Genomic DNA, 19,226 nt, shown 5'->3' on the forward strand with positions numbered 1-19,226 from the left:
AACTAAGCAAATATTAGAAGTCACCCCAGAACTGGCCCTACTAAACATCTTCCAAGACAATAATGCCCGCTCACATCACAAAGAGCTCATAACCTGCCTATTGTCAGCAGCCAGAAGCATCATAGCCAGACACTGGAGAGACCTGTCAGGAGTAAACATGGACCAATGGTATCAAATACTATGGGAAACAGCTTTATTAGAAAAACTAACCAATAAACAGACATGGGGACGAATAGAAGAAGACGCCTTCACCTCAGTATGGCTCCCCATAATAAAATAATAATAATAATAATAATAATAATAATAATAATAATAAATTTATTAATACCCCGCCCATCTGGCTGGGTTTCCCCAGCCACTCTGGGCGGCCTCCAACAGAAATATTAAAGTACACTAATCTCTTAATTTCCTAAACAGGGCTGCCTTCAGATGTCCTCTAAAAGTCTGGTAGTTGGTTTTCTTTTTGACATCTGATGGGAGGGCGTTCCACAGGGCGGGTGCCACTACCGAGAAGGCTCTCTGCCTGGTTCCCTGTAACTTGGCTTCTCGCAGCAAGGGAACTGCCAGAAGGCCCTCGGCACTGGACCGCAGAGCGATGGAGGTGGAGACGCTCCTTCAGGTATACTGGACCAAAGCCGTTTAGGGCTTTAAAGGTCAGCACCAACACTTTGAATTGTGCTCGGAAACGTACTGGGAGCCAATGTGGGTCTTTCAAGACCGGTGTTATGTGGTCTTGGTGGCTGCTCCCAGTCACCAGTCTAGCTGCTGCATTCTGGATTAATTGTAGTTTCCGGGTCACCTTCAAAGGTAGCCCCACATAGAGCGCATTGCAGTAATCCAAGCGGGAGATAACCAGAGCATGCACCACTCTGGTGAGACAGTCTGCAGGCAGGTAGGGTCTCAGCCTGTGTACCAGATGGAGCTGATAAACAGCTGCCCTGGACACAGAATTGACCTGCGCCTCCATGGACAGCTGTGAGTCCAGAATGACTCCCAGGCTGCGCACCTGGTCCTTCAGGGGCACAGTTACCCCATTCAGGACCAGGGAGTCCCCCACACCTGCTCGCCTCCTGTCTCCCACAAACAGTACTTCTGTCTTGTCAGGATTCAACCTCAATCTGTCAGCCGCCATCCAACCTCACATACACAGCCCAAGAAGACAACGACAAGAATCTACCAACAGCATAATACAAATCAACATGGTTAACCTGATTCAAAAACACACACACACACACCCACTCACACATGGAAACAAAGATCACCACAGCCAATCACAAAGAAACCACCATACCCTGAGCCAACTCCAACCTCTCTCACCACCAAAGGAACACAAGTGAATAGTAAAGAAAATAAGTGATGCTGACACAAAACCCCACATACATGAAGTAGAAGCATTGCCACCTGGCCCTGGCCCCCACCCACCATGCCCGCCTCCACCTTTCCCTTTTCTTCCTAATGCAACACTAATGTCTCAACAAATGAAACTGATCTGTAGAAAATGTATCTTGGAAAAAAGAGACATTGCACACACCTTTGTCAACCAAGAAATCTTTAATAAACTATGTTAAAACAAAACAACACAGATGGTTGTTTGAGCTGTTTGGAGGCTTGAGGGTGAGCTGGTTTGTGGCTGTGTGCTCTGCTAGAGCCCACGGTCCGAGGGGTAGAAGCTACTGCTGAGAGGAAGCCACGTTGGAGGAGGAAGTTGAGGGAAGGAGTTAGAAACCAGCACCATATATACTTAGCCGATTGCAGCTTCCGGGAGCTTGTGAACAGGGGGATTTGTGAGGGTGTTTGGTGGGGGATTTGAGGGTGAGGCTTGCAGTGCGGTCTCAGAATGTGTATGGGGCATAGGAAGGTGAGGGATCTGCTACAAGGACTTGCCATACCTGTGCCACGTTTATCTTCCTGCCCGAGAATGTGCAAATGCACACCTGTCACAAGCGTAAATTGGTTGCCTTGTTGGAAGAGAAGGTACAGCAATTTGAGGCCCACACCTAGTTGCCAGACTTTGAGCTTCGGGCCAAGATGTGGGGTCCCTTGACAGAGCTGAGTGAACTGTGCTGGAACACCAACTCGGATAGGTGCCCCTACAGAGGTGGAAGATCACCCGTTGCAGGAGACAAAGACGCCTGGAAGTATGTGCAAAATCAGTTCCATGGCCTCACCTCGGACACCGTTTCTGGGCCAGAGGAGCTAGGACAGCAACTGCTGACCTCAGAATACACCAAAGTGGCTCCAAAAGGTCGTGCCCAGAATGATTTCTGCCACGCACACTAGAGGAGGAGATGATTGACTTAGAGGACTCATTCTTCATTCTGGATCTAAACCCAGATGCTCCGACAACTCATATATTCTAAAACTTTGAACAAAAAATCCCAGGAAACGTTATCAAATACTTTCTCTGTGTCTAAAAACATTAGAGCTGCTTGTCTTTGTTCAGGGGTGGCCAACTCCCAAGAGACTGTGATCTACTCACGGTTAAAAACTGGCAGTGATCTACTTCCTTTTTAGGGGTTCAGGTCAAAGTTGTTGAACTTTTGAGCTTCTTTGGGGGGGAGCCAGTGATCTGCCACAGACGTCCAGTGATCTACTGGTAGATCACAATCTACCTGTTGGATGTGCCTGTATTTTGTTGATGTGTGAGCAGCCATAGTGAATACAATTCTGCCACTCTGCAGAGGTGAAAGAGAATTCCTTCTGATTCACAATACCGCCACACACAGCCTTCAACGTCTAACAAGGGACTCTGGGCAGGAAGCTGAAGGGCTTTTGGGCACATGTGGTGTGTTCATCATTTCTTCCTGTTGAGGGTTGTGGCCCAGGGAGAGAGGAAAATACTGGAAATAAACCACTGGTCATGCAAGTGGTGCTGTCAGGAAGGGTTTGACGTAAGCAAAAATCCCACCAAGACTTTGGTTGCAGAAGTCCTGGAAGGTGGCCATCACAGTCGCCCTACTTGTAAACCTCTGGTGGGATTTGAAAAGGGCGGTTTCAGCATGCAAACCCAAGAACTGGAGGCCATTGCTCATGAGGAATGGCCTAAGATTCTTCAGCTGCCAGAAGCTGCTGTTTGGCTATGCATCTCGTTTGCAGGTCACAGGAGCAAAAAGCTGCTCTACTAAGTCCTAAAGATTCTTGCCATGAAGTGTTTGAATAAGAGTTTAAGTTTGAATAAGGCAGTATAAGTTGCACTGTCAGCGGAATTTGGGGAAACCATTAGAAGCATCCGTTGTGTTGAGTTTTTTCAATTGCCTTTCTTGTTGGAACTCAAATTCTTCCAATGAGATCGTCTATCTTGGACCCGATGCTCACCAACAGAGAGGCACTGGTCGAAGTACTGGGAAACTTGGAAGTGATCATGTCCTCCTGGGTTTCATGATACACAAGTGTAGTCAGACATGCACTCTGGAATTTAAGGAGGCCCATTTCCAAAAGCTTAAGGAGCTCCCATGGTCAGAAATACTCCAAGAGGAAGGGAGTCTAAAGTGGATGGGAGTTTCTTAAAGGTGAAATACTGAATGCCCAAATGCAGACAATCCAAACAAGACAGAAACGTGGGAGGCGTCTAAAGAAACTGGTATGGCTTAAGATCAGCTGAGAATTAACAAGGGCATGTATAAGAAATGGAAGCTGCAGGGTGAATGTCAGGCGGGCTAAAGCTCAGGCTTGCAAAAGAGCTAAACATAATAATAAAGGTTTCTTCAGCTATGTTCAAAGCAAGAGGAAGAACAAGCAAGTGGTAGGTCCTCCATGTGGAGAAGACTGATAAATATTATTGAGTGACGAAGGGAAGGCAGAACTGCTCAACACCAACTTTGCCTCTGTCTTCACCCCAAAAGAAAGCAGCGCCAAACTTGGTGAAAACAAAATAAGCAAAGGAAGGAGCTGCAGCCCAAAATAGAAAGAGGTGGTTCTATGATTTTATAATTCTATGGTTTCTTCTTTGTGTGGATTCTTCGATGCCTAGTAAGATCACCATTCCCACTGAAGCTCTTTCCGCACTCTGTGCATTTAAACGGTTTCTCCCCTGTGTGTGTTCTTTGATGTAAAGTAAGGTGAGCACTTTGACTAAAGCTCTTTCCACACTCCTTGCACAGGAACGGTTTTTCCTTTGTGTGGATTCTTTTATGCTTAGTAAGGTCACCAACCCCACAGAAGCTTTTTCCACACTCCGTACATTTAAACGGTTTCTCCCCCGTGTGTGTTCTTTGATGTAAAATAAGGTGAGCATTCTGAATAAACCGTTTTCCACACTCCTTGCATAGGAACGGTTTTTCCCTTGTGTGGATTATTTGATGCTTGATAAGGCCACCACCCCCAGTGAAACTCTTTCCGCACTCCAGACACTGAAACGATTTCTCCCCTGTGTATGTTCTCTGATGAAAAGTAAGGTGAGCTCTTTGAGTAAAGCTCTTTCCACACTCCATGCATTTGAAGGGTTTCTCCCTTATGTGGATTCTGAGATGCTTAGAAAGGTCACCGCTTCCAGTGAAGCCTTTTCCACACTCGGTACACCGAAACGGTTTCTCCCCTGTATGTGTTCTTTCATGTAAAGTAAGGTGAGCGCTCTGACTAAAGCATTTTCCACACTCCATGCATCTGAACGGTTTCTCCCTTGTGTGGATTCTCTGATGTTTAGAAAGGTCACCACTTCCAGTGAAACTTTTTCCGCACTCGGTACATTTGAATGGTTTCTCCCCTGTGTGGATTCTCTGATGCATGCTAAGGCTTCCACCATGGCTGAAGCCCTTTCCACACACCGCACATTTAAATGGTTTCACCTCTCTATGAATCCCATGAACTTGGCAATGCATTTTTAATTGTGATTTATATCTAAATATTTCACCACACTCTGTACATTTGTTTTCTTTGTGATCTTCCTTTGAGATGAGTTCATGGACATCAGGGTCCGGAGAATTGGGGGGTTTCTTTTTTGCTTTCTTTGACCTGTTTCTTTCACGATATGGGGGTTCTATTTGATTTACAGACATTTCTTTTGATGCTTCGTGCTCTGAGTTTTCTGACGATGTCTCCCCACAATTCTCATTGTTCTGCCCACTGCCTGTTTCAGGGGAGGGAGAAAAAGGAAATGTCACTCAAACGGCAAGCAGAGTTCTTGTTATGGATTGAGCCCAGTTCTCTGCTTCTGCCATTTTCAGAGTGGCTGGGGCAACGCAGCCTAATAATAATAATAATAATAATAATAATAATAATAATAATAATTTATTATTTATACCCTGCCCATCTGGCCGGGTTTCCCCAGCCACTCTGGGCGGCTTCCAACAGAAAAATGAAATAAAACAATCTATTAAACATTAAAAAGCCTCCCTAAACAGGGCTGCCTTCAGATGTCTTCTAAAAATGTGGTAGCTGTTTTTCTCTTTGACATCTGTTGGGAGGGCTTTCCACAGGGCGGGTGCCACTACCGAGAAGGCCTTCTGCCTGGTTCCCTGCAACTTGGCTTCTCGCAACGAGGGAACCGCCAGAAGGCCCTCGGTGCTGGACCTCAGTGTCCAGGCAAAACAATGGGGGTGGAGACGCTCCTTCAGGTATACTGGACCGAGGCCATTTAGGGCTTTAAAGGTCAGCACCAACACTTTGAACTGTGCTCGGAAACGTACTGGGAGCCAATGTAGATCTCTCAGGACCGGTGTTATGTGGTCTCGGCGGCCGCTCCCAGTGGGGTAAAAATAAAATCATCATCATCATCATCATTATGATTAAGCATCTTCCATTTCCTCTCTCCATGCCCAGCTGAATCTGAGGTTAGCTTCTGAATTTCCTACAGTCTCAAGACCACAGCACAAGCCCCTTCCTGCTCTATCTCCCACCTGGTTTCACTAAGCACAGGTGTGTCTCTTTGCCTTCCTTCTTCGACGCAACTGGGGTTGGAGTTGGGGGAGATAAGACATGAACAAGGCTGGGGAAGAGACCAAGCGGGGAACCAACCTTGGTTATGGTTTTGGCTGCGGTCAAAAGACACTTGTAAATCTGCCAGGTGCTCAGCCAGTACATCTTGTTTTCCTTTGATAATTGATAAAGCTTACAAAAAAAAATCTCATTCAAAGGGAAATTGGAGCATCTCTTTCCCTTTTTATTTGGGAGGAACATATTACCTGTTGCTCACTGCCCAATTTGATTCAGGTAATTAGGATTTAGATCAGGGTTACTCAGCCCTGCATCAATGATCATCATTATTTTTAGAATAGGAATGCTGATATTTTATCAGGTTTTTATGTCATTAACCTCACTGATCTCCTTTTCTGATGAAGTTTGATTAAGTTATATGGAAGAAATGTATTTTCCATGTGCTGGAATGCTCACCCTTGTACACTAGACTGATACGACTAACTTCCTCAATGTGGCAGAAGTTAAAGGAGGAATCAAGCTGAAAAAGTTAACCGTCAGCTCGGTTTCTGCTGCGCAGAAATCAGGTGTAGATTTGTCCTCCAAACAGAGCAGAATTGTCACACCTTCAGATCCCCGAGTGAAAACACAACCTACCGGCTGATGTCTCCCCTTCTATGTCATCCTGGAGAAGCTGCTCTTGCCTTTCTTCCCAGTACGAACTGTGGTCTGATTCTTTCAAGGAAAGAGAGAGCGGTTACTTTGGACCACAAAACACCCAGCCATTCCCAGCCAAGCCAAGCCTACGACCTCAAACCCAAGAAGGACAATTCCGATCCCTTATTGACTAGCAAAAGAGCTCAGCATGAAACGTCTGTTGCAGGGATGACGCTGCAGAACTTAGCGAAGCGAGCTGTCTTGATTTGGACTACAGCAGCTCAAAACACAGAAAGCAAAAACCAGCCCTTCTTCCTCATCCACAGCAAGCCAAGGCTGTGGGGTACCGTACTTTAAATTTACAATTTGAGATGCGGTGTTTTTCCCATGGAGATTCAAGCCACTGCAACATTTGTGTGTTCATAGAATTGTAGAGTTGGAAGGCATCCCCAAACTCAACTCCCATCATACCTAGCTAACAGGACCAGTGGTCAAGGATGATGGGAATTGTAGTCCCAAAACATCTGGAGGGCCGAGTTTGGGGGTGCCTGCTCTACCGTCTGAGCTAATGGAGGGGAGGGAAAATGCTTTCGGAAGCCGAATGTCTGACGGGGCTTCTGAACGTTTTGGAGGCCGAACAGACTTCCGGAACGAAATCAATTCGACTTCTGAGGTACCACTGTAATAGTATTAATAATAAATCTTGAGGTTACATGCGAAAGCGGAAGTTTTGCAACTGTTTGCTCTTAAGCAAGCATCCCCAAACTGCGGCCCTCCAGATGTTTTGGCCTACAACTCCCATGATCCCTAGCTAACAGGACCAGTGGTCGAGGAAGATGGGAATTGTAGTCCAAAACATCTGGAGGGCCAAAGTTTGGGGGGTGCCTGCTCTTAAGGCTCCGCCAAATGTATCAGTTTTCTCTGGGAACCACAGGTGGGCAAGATGTTATTAATGCTAAGATCTTGTTTGTGGGCTTCCCCGCAGACATTTCCTTGGGATGAACAGGATACTACCAGGAACAGGACACTGGGCTGGACCAGTTACTCCTCCACTGCATGCAGAAATATGTTTCCGTACCCAGAGAGGTCACTGCCTCGTAAATCTCCTCCATGACTTCCCTGTTCAGAGCTCTTTGGCTTGGATCCAGCAGAGCACACTCCTCCTCCGTGAAATGCACGGCCACCTCCTCAAAGGTGACCAGGCCCTGGAAGAAGAAGAAGGTATAGCTTCTCTTAGATCCCTTCCATACTCGACACAGAGGGAGGCAGAGTTGCCTCTTCCCTCGTCCCGTTGCTCTTTCCCTACCTGTGGGCGCTGCATGGCCCCTCTTTCCACTCCACCCCTAAGCGAAGAAGGTCCAGGTTGCGCCTATGACGCCACTTCGCTGCCTTTGGAAGGAGATGGAGGATAAGGAGGCAGAAACTGGGCTGCACTTCAACCAAGGGAGTAGCTCTCAAGTGGTCCCTGCAGGGGAGGGGGGAAATTTCATCCTTTATATGGGAGCAGGGTGGATTTGATTTAAATCACTAGTCAGTACCTCGGTTTAAGTACACAATTGGTTCCGGAAGTCTGTACTTAACCTGAAGCGTGCTTAACCTGAAGCGAACTTTCCCATTGAAAGTAATGAAAGTGGATTAATCCGTTCCAGACGGGTCCGCGGAATACTCAACCTGAAGCGTACTTAACCCGAGGTATGAGTGTAATTGGTTCCGGAAGTCCATACTTAAACTGAAGCGTACTTAACCTTAAGCGAACTTTCCAATGGAAAGTACAGTGGTACCTCTACTTACGAATGTTTCTACTTACAAATGGAGCTCCGTCCGCCATCTTGGATGCGGTTTAGATAGGTTTTTTTCTACTTACGAATTTTTATATAGGGTTGCTTCGACTTACGAATTTTTTCTCCCAATGCATTCCTATGGGATTCGACTTACAATTTTTTTCGACTTACAATTCCCCCCCCCCCCCCGAAATGTGCGTTCGTAAGTAGAGGTACCACTGTAATGGAAAGTGGATTAATCTGTTCCAGATGGGTCCGCAGAGTACTTAAACTGAAAATACTCAAACTGAGGTGTACTTAAACCAAGGTATGACTGTAATAATAATAATAATAATAATAATAATAATAATAATAATAAATTTTATTTATACCCCGCCCTCCCCAGCCAAGACTGGGCTCAGGGCAGCTAACATGGGATAAAAACCAACTAGCTGTACTCAGCCACGCGTTGCTACAGCTTAGTCTGTGACATTGAAAGGAAGGGAAAAGGAAAGTGGAAGTTCCCCCGGCTGTCACCATGTTTCCCCGAGCCTTGAGCAGTACCGGCACCCCCATCTGTCCCCTCCCCCTCCCCCTCCTCCTCCTACTTCATCATGGATGCCCCCTGTCCCTGCCTGTCCGCTGTGCCGTTCCCATGTCGTCGGTGGTTGAAGCTTCGGGGTTGGGCTGCCTCTCGTGTCGTCGGCAGGTCCAGTGGAGGCAGCGTCTGTGACCGGGGGGTCGGCGGCTGTGGGGCCCAGGCCCAGTCTGGCTCTGGAGGCGGCATTGTTGGTGTCGGATGTGGGATCGGGGCCCGGCCTGACTCTGGAGACAGCAGCGGCGCCGGGTTGCCTCTCCTGCCGTCAATGGTGTGGGCGGAGGGGAGTTGCAGGCCTGGCCTCGGTCTGCAGGTGATGTTGGTGGCAGCGGACGTGGGATCGGGGCCCGGCCTGGCTCTCGAGGCAGCGGCTGGAGCGGCGGTGGGGCCCAGCCTGGTGAGGTAGGAGGAGGAGGGGGTGTGCGATGTGTGTGGCGTCTGTTGCTTTGACGTCCACTCGAAGGCGCTATATTATAAACAGAAAATCATGTTTATACCTGTCTCAGGTATGAAATATATATACTCTGAGTTTATGCAAACAGTTTATGCAAACAGCATGCACACGAAAGCTCATACCTATGACAAACCTAGTTGGTCTCTAAGGTGCTACTGGAAGGATTTTTTAATTTTGTTTTGACTGTGTCAGACCAACACGGCTACCTACCTGTAACTAGTGTATTGGACTGGAACATTGTGTCCCAATTTCAATGGAAGCGGGTAAGCGGTTTCGGGGAAAGGTCATGAGCTACAAACATGGACCTTTTACATTTATATATATATAGATTGATTAAAATACAGCTTAGAAACAAGATTAAATAAACATTAAAATGCAGCCTCATTTCAATAGGAACTCAAATCAAAAACTGTTTGGGGAAGAAAATGTCAGATCTTCATCAGGTCAACTATCCAGACTGATCCTACATAGGCCAGAAAAAACCAGGGAAGACCCCAAATATGAGCTCCATCACAGAAGGAAAAAGGAAAAAGGAAAAAAGAGAGTGGGAGGGGGTTAAGTTGGTTCCAGGCCAAAGGCTATGCAGAACAACTCTGTCTTACAAGTAAGACTTGATTTAAATCTTCTTTTTTTGCAGACAGACTCATTCTTGGTGGTATAATCTTAATATTTACAACCAGATAAAGGTTTCATTTTTGGAATAATAAATTCTGAGAGTAGTTTTTACAGTTATATCAAAAATTACTGATTTGGTTATACTATTAGAAATACATAGACTGATAATTATGATTTTATTGTGAGGTATAATAAGTTACCTGTTTATATTTGAACTTTACTGCTGTACTTTATTGGAAGGAGAAAAATAACCATTTCCTTAATAGCAATTTAAACAATTTATTTAACTAAATCAATAACATTATAGCCTACGTATCCATGTTTTAACGTTAACTGATGTGGTTAAACCATTTTTTTAAAAAAAGAAAAACATAGACATGAAAAACTTAAAACAAATCCTTATGTCCTGATGAATAGCCTTTGGACTATAATGGAACTTAAATAGAAAACTATCTTTAGAAAAAGTTTTTCCCTCCAAAAGCATTTTATTTTAAAGATGCAATTTAAATTTTAAAAAAATTCAAACTACGACCCCGAGATTAAGCAGCACAAACAATTACGGTAATTATTGAGGCCTAGGGGGCTGGGCCCACACTCACCAGCCCCACTGAAGAGGCTACTCATTGAGGCCGGAGGAACATCGCCCGGCTATTGTTTTATTGATTTAATATGCTGTAAACCGCTTTGAGCTTTTTTATTAAAAATATAAAGCGGTATATAAATATTTGTTTTTCTTATTTATTGAATTTGCATACTGCCCTAAATCTGCAGGTCTCGGGGCAGGTACAGCAGAAAACCACAAAATACAATACAAAAACAAAAAACAATCCAATAACCCCCCCCCCTCCCCAACATATTTCAACAGGAACTTTGGAACTTCCTGCCTATGGATATCAGAGAGGCGCCTTCCCTGCCCGGAAGTGGTCTGCAGACAAACACCGGCTCCCTCGGCCTATAGAGCGAGATGAGCGCTGCAACCCCAGAGTGACTGGACCTAACAGTCAGGGGCACCTTTACCTTTACCAGATGTTCAGAAAGTTTGTACCAGAGTTTTAATTTGCTATAGTCTACTCTACTGTGGTTTTAACTGTTTCCAAGTTTGAAACGATTGCCGCAATTTTTTCTTAAGTGATAATTTTATGGTGTTTTCTTTTTTTTGTAAAATGCCTTGGGGTTTCCCCCCGAAAACCAAAAGTTTATAAGGTAAAGGTAAAGGGGACCCCTGACCATTAGGTCCCGTTGTGGCCGACTCTGGGGTTGCGGCGCTCATCTTGCATTATTGGCCGAGGGAGCCGGCGTACAGCTTCCAGGTCATGTGGCCAGCATGACAAAGCCGCTTCTGGCGAACCACAGCAGTGCACGGAAACGCCGTTTACCTTCCCGCTGTAGCGGTACCTATTTATCTACTTGCACTCTGACGTGTTTTCGAACTGCTAGGTTGGCAGGAGCTGGGACCGAGCAACGGGAGCTCACCCCGTTGCAGGGATTCGAACCGCTGACCTTCTGATCGGCAAGCCCTAGGCTCAGTGGTTTAACCCACAGCGCCACTTGCGTCCCAAGAGGTTTATAAATTCTGTTAATTCAGGCACGTCCAACAGGTCAGACGGCTGTGGTAGATCACTGGTAGATTACAGTCTCCCCCCAAAACAGCTCAACAACTTTGGCTCCCCTAAAAAAAAGCTTAACATTTTTGCCCGGCACCCCAAAAAATGGGGCTTTCTCCCTAAAAAGCTCAACTTTGACCTGAACCCCAAAAAAGGGGGTAGATCACTGCCAGTTTATAACTCTGTGAGTAGATTGCAGTTTCTTTGGAGTTGGCCACTCCTGTGTTAAATGTAGAAATCTCCTCCAGCCCCTGCCTTGACTCATCAAGGAATCTCACTTGGCCAGTTTGTCATTGTCTTATTACTCACCCGCTATTATCTCCTCCAAAGGCTGTTTCTATTCTTTTGAGTTGGGGGCTACAAAAGCAGAGGGGGAAATCCTCTGCTTCCTTCCTCTGTAACAAAGATTTAACTCCCCCACCCCCACCAAGCAAGGCCTGGGTTGATATCTACAGAGAGGTGAAAGCAGCTCCAGAGAGGATCTGTTGCAGAGTTGGAAGGGGGGGCACCTCTGCAGGAAATCTAAAGCATGCATGGCAGAGGGCAGAATCTATGCGGATTCCCAGAGGGAAAAGCGGGGTGGGGTGGGGACACTTCCCTGCAATGGCCTATCCAGCCCAGCACCCAATTCTCACAGAAGCCAACCAGGTGCCTGTGGGAGACAAGCAAGCAGGATTCAAACACAAGGCCACTCTCCCCTCCTGCTGTTTCCAACAATTCAGAGCACACCGTCCCAGGCTGGCAGCCCATTGATACGCCTTACCTTCCCATGAGTTTGTCTCAATTCTCTTTCAAAGCTACCCAAGGGTGGCCCATTAATGCCAAGATTTTTGTTTTTGGGGGGGCACAGAACCTCAGTTTGCTATGTGTTTTTAATTGATTTATAGGACAGACCCTGGCTATGTCCAGGAAATTCCATAAGTATGGCAGCCCTACTAGGGAACAGATAAAAAATTGTTTATGCAAGCTACCCCGGTTGCAATTAAAATTAATGGAATATGCAGAAATGGCAAAACTCACTAGAAGGATAAGAAATCAAGGAAATATACTTTTTAAAAATAGAACGGGGGAAAATTATCGACTGTTTGACGGCACATTGTAAACAAATTAAAACATCAGCAGGACTGATATAAACATGTGCAGTAAGAGACAAGGGAAAGGAAATAAGGGGAAATCTGCAAATATGTTTGAATCGGATATGCAGTGATAAAAAGATCCTCCGCAGAGAGGTGGGGAGGGAAATTGAGGGGAAGGTAAATTAAATTTGTAAAGATTCCGTTTTTTCTTGTTTTGTAAAAGCTGTAAATGGAAAAAATATTAACAAAATGAAATTAAGAGTTTCATGCTCTACCTACTGAACTAAATAAAAATAAAAAAATTCCTTCAGTAGCACCTTAAAGACCAACTAAGTTGAGCTCATACCAAAATATAAACTTAGAAAGCTCATACCAAAATATAAACTTAGTTGGTCTTTAAGGTGCTACTGAAGGAATTTTTTTATTTTGCTTCGACTCAGACCAACACGGCTACCTACTTGTAACTAAATAAAAATAATAAAAACAAATTATTTGTACCCCGCAAATCTGGCTGGGTTTCCCCAGCCACTCTGGGTGGCCTCCAACAAAATATTAAAATACAATAATCTATTAAACATTAAAAGCATTAATGTTTTAATGTTTAATAGATTAATGTTTCCAGCAACTGGCATTCAATGTGGGGCACCAGAGCACACCCTCCCAGGCTGGCAGGCCATTAATAGCCTTACCTTCCCATAAGTTTGTCTCAATTCTCTTTCAAAGCCACCCAAGGGTGGCCCATTGCTGCCCTCCCCCCCGGGGGGGGGGAAGCGAGTTTCACAGCCTGACTCTGCACTGCATGTAGCTAATCAAAGAACCCTAAAGTTGGGAGGGTCCACCCCCCCAGGGTCATCTAGTCCAACCCCCTGCAATGCAAGAATAGTCAGCCTGGGGGTGAGGATCGAACAGGCAACCTTGGCCTTATCAGCACCACCCTCTAACCAACTGTGATGCTTTAGCCGAGATTCGTGCATTGCAGCGGGTCAGACTAGATGGCCCTTGGAGGACCCTATCGTTTTTATGATTACTGAAACTTCCAACTTGCAGCTTTTTTGGGGGGGGGGGGATCCACCAGTTCAAGCATTGCGGGAGAGGGAGAAAAACGTTTCCCCTCCATGCCATGCTTGGTTCTACAAACTTCTCTAAGCTGCAAAGTCCCAAGACGTGGCAACCTTTCTTCATACCCCCCTCCCCCCCAAAAAATCCCCCTCCCTCCTCCTCCTCCTCCCCCGGCTGCCCGGTTTGCAAATATCCCCAACCACCCAAAGTATCTCTCCCCAAAATATGTTGCACCTTTCTGAATTCTTCCCTCTGCAGCTACCTCGCCTCCTTGCCAAGGTCTCTCCTCCTCACGTGGCTGCAGAGACCGACAAAGATAGCGCCCCTCCCGCCTCCTCTGAAACTTCCTGCCTCTCTAGGAAGCCGAGCTCCTTGTCCCACGTGGGGGGAGGCGGGGCAATGGGTCCCCAATAGACACGGAAGCTCATACCAATGACATAGAATCCTAGAATTGGAAGGGACCCCCAAAGTCATTTAGTCCAACCCCCCTGCAATTCCACCCAACACTGGGCTTGAAACTACAGGTTGCCATATTTCAAAAAGGTGAAATTCCGGATACATGGGTGTACTGTAGCCAAGATTTTTGTGGGGGGTGGGTGGGGGTGGTGCAGAACCTCAGTTTGCTATGTGTTTTTTAATTGATTTATAGGACGGACCCTGGCTATGGAAAAAAAATGTTTATGTAAGCTACCTCGGTTGCAATTAAAATTAACGGAATATGCAGAAATGGCAAAACTCACTGTGAGGATAAGAAATCCAGGAGAGAGACTTTTTAAAAAATAGAATGGGGAAAAATTATCGACTGTTTGATGGCACATTGTAAACAAATTAAAACATCAGCAGGTCACGCGCAGTAAGAAACAAGGGAAAGGGAATAAGGGGAAATCTGCAAATATGTTTGAATTGGATATGCAGTGATAAAAAGATCCTCCGCAGAGAGGTGGGGAGGGAAATCGAGGGGAAGGTAAAATAAATTTGTAAAGATTCTGTTTTTCTTGTTTTGTAAAAGCTGTAAATGGGGGGGGGGAATTAACAAAATGAAATTAAGAGTCTCATGCTCTACCATGTGAACTAAATAAAAATAAAAATATACTCTGGCTTCTGCTCAGATTGTATAAATCTTTCGCCTTTTACTAAAGATTTCCGTGGGGAGGAGCGTTCATGAGTTCGTAAATAATTTTTTGAGGTCCTGCTTCGGTAGGAAAAAAAAAACCTAAATAAAAACAATAAAAACAAATTATTTGTACTCCGCAAATCTGGCTGGGTTTCTCCAGCCACTCTGGGTGGCTGCCAACAAAATATTAAAAATATGATAAAACATCAAACATTAAAAGTTTCCCTAAATCTCTTTAAGTATATAAGTAACTGGCAAGGTCTGTTACTGCAACCTGTTTGAAATAGCTCACCTACGGTACCTTAATATACAAGAATAACAATTTCAGTAAAACAACAACAACAACAATTTTTACACCCCACCCAACCGGCTGGGTTTCCCCAACCACTCTGGGCAATAATAATAAAAATCAAACGTTAATAGGAGTCTGTCCTGGTCTGCCATGGTTAATAGGAGTCTGTCCTGTTGCTGCCATGTGTGCCAAAGGATAATGTACACAAAACAGGATGCCCAGCTAAGCTATCAAGGCCGGATGACTGTCTTGTCTGATGCTAGCAGTCTGACGCAAAGAGCAGCAAGATAGTCAAGGCTGCCTGAGTCAGCATGTGTTTATGCATAAGACCTGACACAGGAAGATCCTTATATGTACTTGTGACCCCCTTGCGTGCGTGACCCCCTTGCGTGCGCACATTTACAGGGAGGGGGAAAGGAGCCCAAAGAAGTGTATAAGAAGCTTTGCAATTTGTGTTTCTCTACTCTTGTCGTGAGCTGATCACCTTGAGTCTCTTATTAATAAGAATTAAATTCTTTCTCTGAATTCAACCCCGGTGTCGTTATTGACTATCTCTGTCCTGCCTCGGCGCAACTTAAAGGACCCTTAGTAGTTGATAAGGCTACAGAGAACTTATTTCTTTACTTGTCCTCTTGAATCTTCCAACATTCAACTCGATCTAGTGCCAAAGTTCTAAAACCTTCCCCAAACCCAATTTCTCCTTTGACCCTTTGCACTTTTCCAGGCCTCCGTAGCAGTTGAAGACTACAAAGGGGGAGGTAGAGCTTCCCTTTGAGTAGAGAGCAAAGATGGTGGAACAAAACTCAGCTGGCCTTGAAGCAGGAGGGAGGCCCTGATGCCTCTGAGACTGGGAGCAGTGGAGGATTCTGGGAAGGACCTGTGCAGAAGATCCTAAGTTCGGGAGAAGCTGGCACAGATGTTCGCCGCCAGCGGTTCAGGGAGTTTGGCTACCAGGAGGCCGAGAGGCCCCGAGAGGTTTGCAGCCGACTCCACATTCTCTGTCATCAGTGGCTGAAGCCGAAGAGGCGCACCAAGGCTCAGATGCTGGACCTGGTGGTCCTGGAGCAGTTCCTGGCTGTCCTCCCCCCGGAGATGGAGAGCTGGGTCAGGGAGTGCGGAGCCGAGACCAGTTCCCAGGCAGTGGCCCTGGTAGAAGGTCTCATCCTGAGCCAGGAAGATGCCAGAAAGCAGGAAGAGGAGGATCAGGTGAGAGAGAGACTTTATCCTGGTACTGTTTTATCCTAGTACAGTGGAATCTCGGTTTATGAACACCTCGGTTTACGAAATTTCAGTTTACGAACGCCGCGGACCCATCTGGAACGGATTAATTCACTTTCCATTACTTTCAATGGGAAAGTTCGCTTCAGTTTATAAACCAATTATGAACCACAGTTTATGAACCAACCAGTTTTCCGGAACCAATTACACCCATGCTTTGGGTTAAGTACGCTTCAAGTTGAGTACTCCGCGGACCCGTCTGGAACGGTTTAATCCACTTTCCATTACTTTCAATGGGAAAGTTCGCTTCAGTTTATGAACGCTTCAGTTTATGAACAGACTCCCGGAACCAATTGTGTTCATAAATCGAGGTACCACTGTACTGCAAAACAGCAGAAAAAAATGACCAAGAAAATCCTATAATCCCTACTCCCACAACTTTTGACTGCCCCATTCCTAAAGGCTCTTCCCCTTATTTATGCCAAAAATCATGTGACATTTAAACTTACAGTAATTTTTTAGTTGCTAATAGCATTTTAGTGATTTATGTTGTAAACCACCCTGAGATCTTTGGATGGAGGGCGCTATGCAAATTTCATAAATAAATGATATGAATAAATAATTGTTCTACTGATGATTTGTCAACAGTAAGATTTATACTGTACTTGGTATCTACGTTTCTGTGCACAATAATTCAAAGTGTTGGTGCTGACCTTTAAAGCCCTAAACAACCTTGCGGATTGTGGATTGGTGGGAGCCGGAAAAGAGAGAAGCCCCAGGAATTTGTGTCTCAAGCGGGTGTTGTCCCCTCCAAACAAGGCAGAAAGCTTACACGTACCAGGCGTGGGCCTGGCACAAAGAAAGCCTTTAGGCTCTCTACCTTGATAGGGTAGATAAAGAAGGCTGATCGCCGAAGAATTGATGCTTTTGAATTATGGTGCTGGAGGAGACTCTTGAGAGTCCCATGGACTGCAAGAAGATCAAACCTATCCATTGTGAAGGAAATCAGCCCTGAGTGCTCACTGGAAGGACGGATCCTGAAGCTGAGGCTCCAATACTTTGGCCACCTCATGAGAAGAGAAGACTCCCTGGAAAAGACCCTGATGTTGGGAAAGATGGAGGGCACTAGGAGAAGGGGACGACAGAGGACGAGATGGTTGGACAGTGTTCTCGAAGCTACGAACATGAGTCTGACCAAACTGCGGGAGGCAGTGGAAGACAGGAGTGCCTGGCGTGCTATGGTCCATGAGGTCATGAGGAGTCGGACACGACTAAACGACTAAACAACAACAACATTGATAGGGGGCCAAGACAGTCCCACTCAGTGCACTGGCTCTGGAAGGCCATGGATGCTGACATGACATGGGAACTTGAGATGGCCCCTTAGGTTTTCATGAGAGCATCCCAGAGCCACTGCCTCCCAGTGTAAGACAAGAGAGCTTAAATTATTCAGGGGTCAGCAAACTTTTTCAGCAGGGGGCCTGTCCACTGTCCCTCAGACCTTGTGGGGGGCCGGATTATATTTTGGAAAAATAATAATATATGAACGAATTCCTATGCCCCACAAATAACCCATAGATGCATTTTAAATAAAAGGACACATTCTACTTATGTAAAAACATGCTGATTCCTGGACTGTCCGCGGGCCGGATTTAGAAGGCGATTGGGCCGCGTCCGGCCGCGTCCGGCCCCCGGGCCTTAGTTTGGAGATCCCCTGGCTTAAAAACTCTTTCCATGCAAGGCGGGGGGGGGGGGAGAGATAAAGAGGAGGAACAGGTGAGAAAAAGAGAAATTTCATCCTGGCGGTTTCAAGGGGCTGGGATTATATCTCCCCCCCCCCAAGCCCCCAACAAAGACCTATATTTTTTTTTCTGAGTGTCATCCAGACGTCCCATCTACTCCAATATGTAGAGCAGGCCTACTTGGGGAGATTGTAGGACAGCTGAAACAGTTGCTGCTGCTATATATATTATATATGTGCAAGCAGAGGCCCTTTGAACAGAGAGAGAAAACAGAGAGAGAAAACTGTGAAGTGTTTTGTGGGGACATTTGAAGTGATTGCGTTGATTTTGGCAGTCGGGGTGTGTGTGCATGATATCTGCTGGAGGGGCAAAATCCCCACCCCCAATACCTTTACATAAATTCCTGCTACAGGTGAAAATGCAAACTGGGAACCTTCTGCAATAGCAGAGGAGGAAGGTAAGGGGCTGCCTGCACGGTATAGGTTTGTAGCCAAAAAGGCCCATCTCCATTTGAGGGCAAGTTGGGGGTGGGTGCAATCGAGACCCGACACCCCCCCAACTTTTCCTCCCAGAATGCTCCTCTCCTCTTCCTTTAAGTGTCTGGTCTTTTCTCCTTGCATACTGGACCCAAAATGCACTCACTCGCCAGTTCCCATGCAAATATTTTTATTTTTATTTTGGTTGTGGTGGGGGAGGCTGTACATGGGGGGGGGGGAGGGCAGGAAGTGGGTGCTTCATGGCCTCTCTAGGCATCCGGCTCTCTCCCCCTCCTTAACCCTGTGTTGGGTTACTATCCAAAAGGGGGGGGGAGAGGAAAAGTGGGGTACAGTAATCTTTGCACGATCCCCTTGGGAAAACAAAAACAAAAAGCAACCAAAAAAAGCAAAGGAATTTTTTTTTTTACTTTTTGCAGGCCGTGGGCTTTCTTTTTTCTCACGCCCCTGCTGGGCTTCTCTGCATCTAGCAGAATCGCAGTTAGAAAGAATTGCAAACGGAATTGTAATGACTGCAAAAATGGGGGGGGGGGAGAGATCAGCATTTTTGCAAATCATAATTGCAATTCTGTTTACAATTCTTAACTGCGAGGTTTGCCAAACCTCTTTCTTTGCTTTCTTCGGGCGAGAGAGCGAAGAAAATGGGTTAATAAGGCGGCGGGGAGGGGGGGGGGGAGTCGCCTGCGCTTTCCT

The 19,226-nt window shown here is 45.9% G+C and overlaps 1 protein-coding gene and 1 non-coding gene across 4 annotated transcripts; one reads left to right on the forward strand and one right to left on the reverse strand.

Moving 5' to 3' along the window:
• Nucleotides 1-1,532: 1,532 nt before the first annotated feature.
• Nucleotides 1,533-14,035, reverse strand: LOC118081306 (uncharacterized). 3 transcript variants are annotated; one of them, XM_088664134.1, is made up of 6 exons: nucleotides 13,908-14,035; nucleotides 8,903-9,331; nucleotides 7,814-7,972; nucleotides 7,586-7,712; nucleotides 6,508-6,585; nucleotides 1,533-5,065 (listed from the first exon to the last, which is right to left on the reverse strand). In XM_088664134.1, the coding sequence occupies exons 3-6, from the start codon at nucleotides 7,826-7,828 to the stop codon at nucleotides 3,933-3,935; spliced, it is 1,353 nt and encodes a 450-aa protein (XP_088520260.1). In that variant the 5' UTR covers nucleotides 7,829-7,972; nucleotides 8,903-9,331; nucleotides 13,908-14,035; the 3' UTR covers nucleotides 1,533-3,932. The 3 variants fall into 3 exon arrangements, with proteins under 3 accessions (XP_088520260.1, XP_088520261.1, XP_060125253.2); XM_088664135.1 differs by having other exon boundaries at nucleotides 8,876-9,331; XM_060269270.2 differs by lacking the exons at nucleotides 8,903-9,331; nucleotides 13,908-14,035 and having other exon boundaries at nucleotides 7,814-8,848.
• Nucleotides 14,036-14,762: 727 nt separating this feature from the next.
• On the forward strand, nucleotides 14,763-14,878 carry LOC118081621 (U5 spliceosomal RNA). Its single transcript, XR_004692092.3, has one exon. It is a non-coding gene; the product is annotated as a U5 spliceosomal RNA (small nuclear RNA).
• The last annotated feature ends 4,348 nt before the right edge of the window (nucleotides 14,879-19,226 follow it).

Source organism: Zootoca vivipara, chromosome 2, assembly GCF_965207765.1.
Source record: "Zootoca vivipara chromosome 2, rZooViv2.hap1.1, whole genome shotgun sequence".
Taxonomy (NCBI): Eukaryota; Metazoa; Chordata; class Lepidosauria; order Squamata; family Lacertidae; genus Zootoca; species Zootoca vivipara.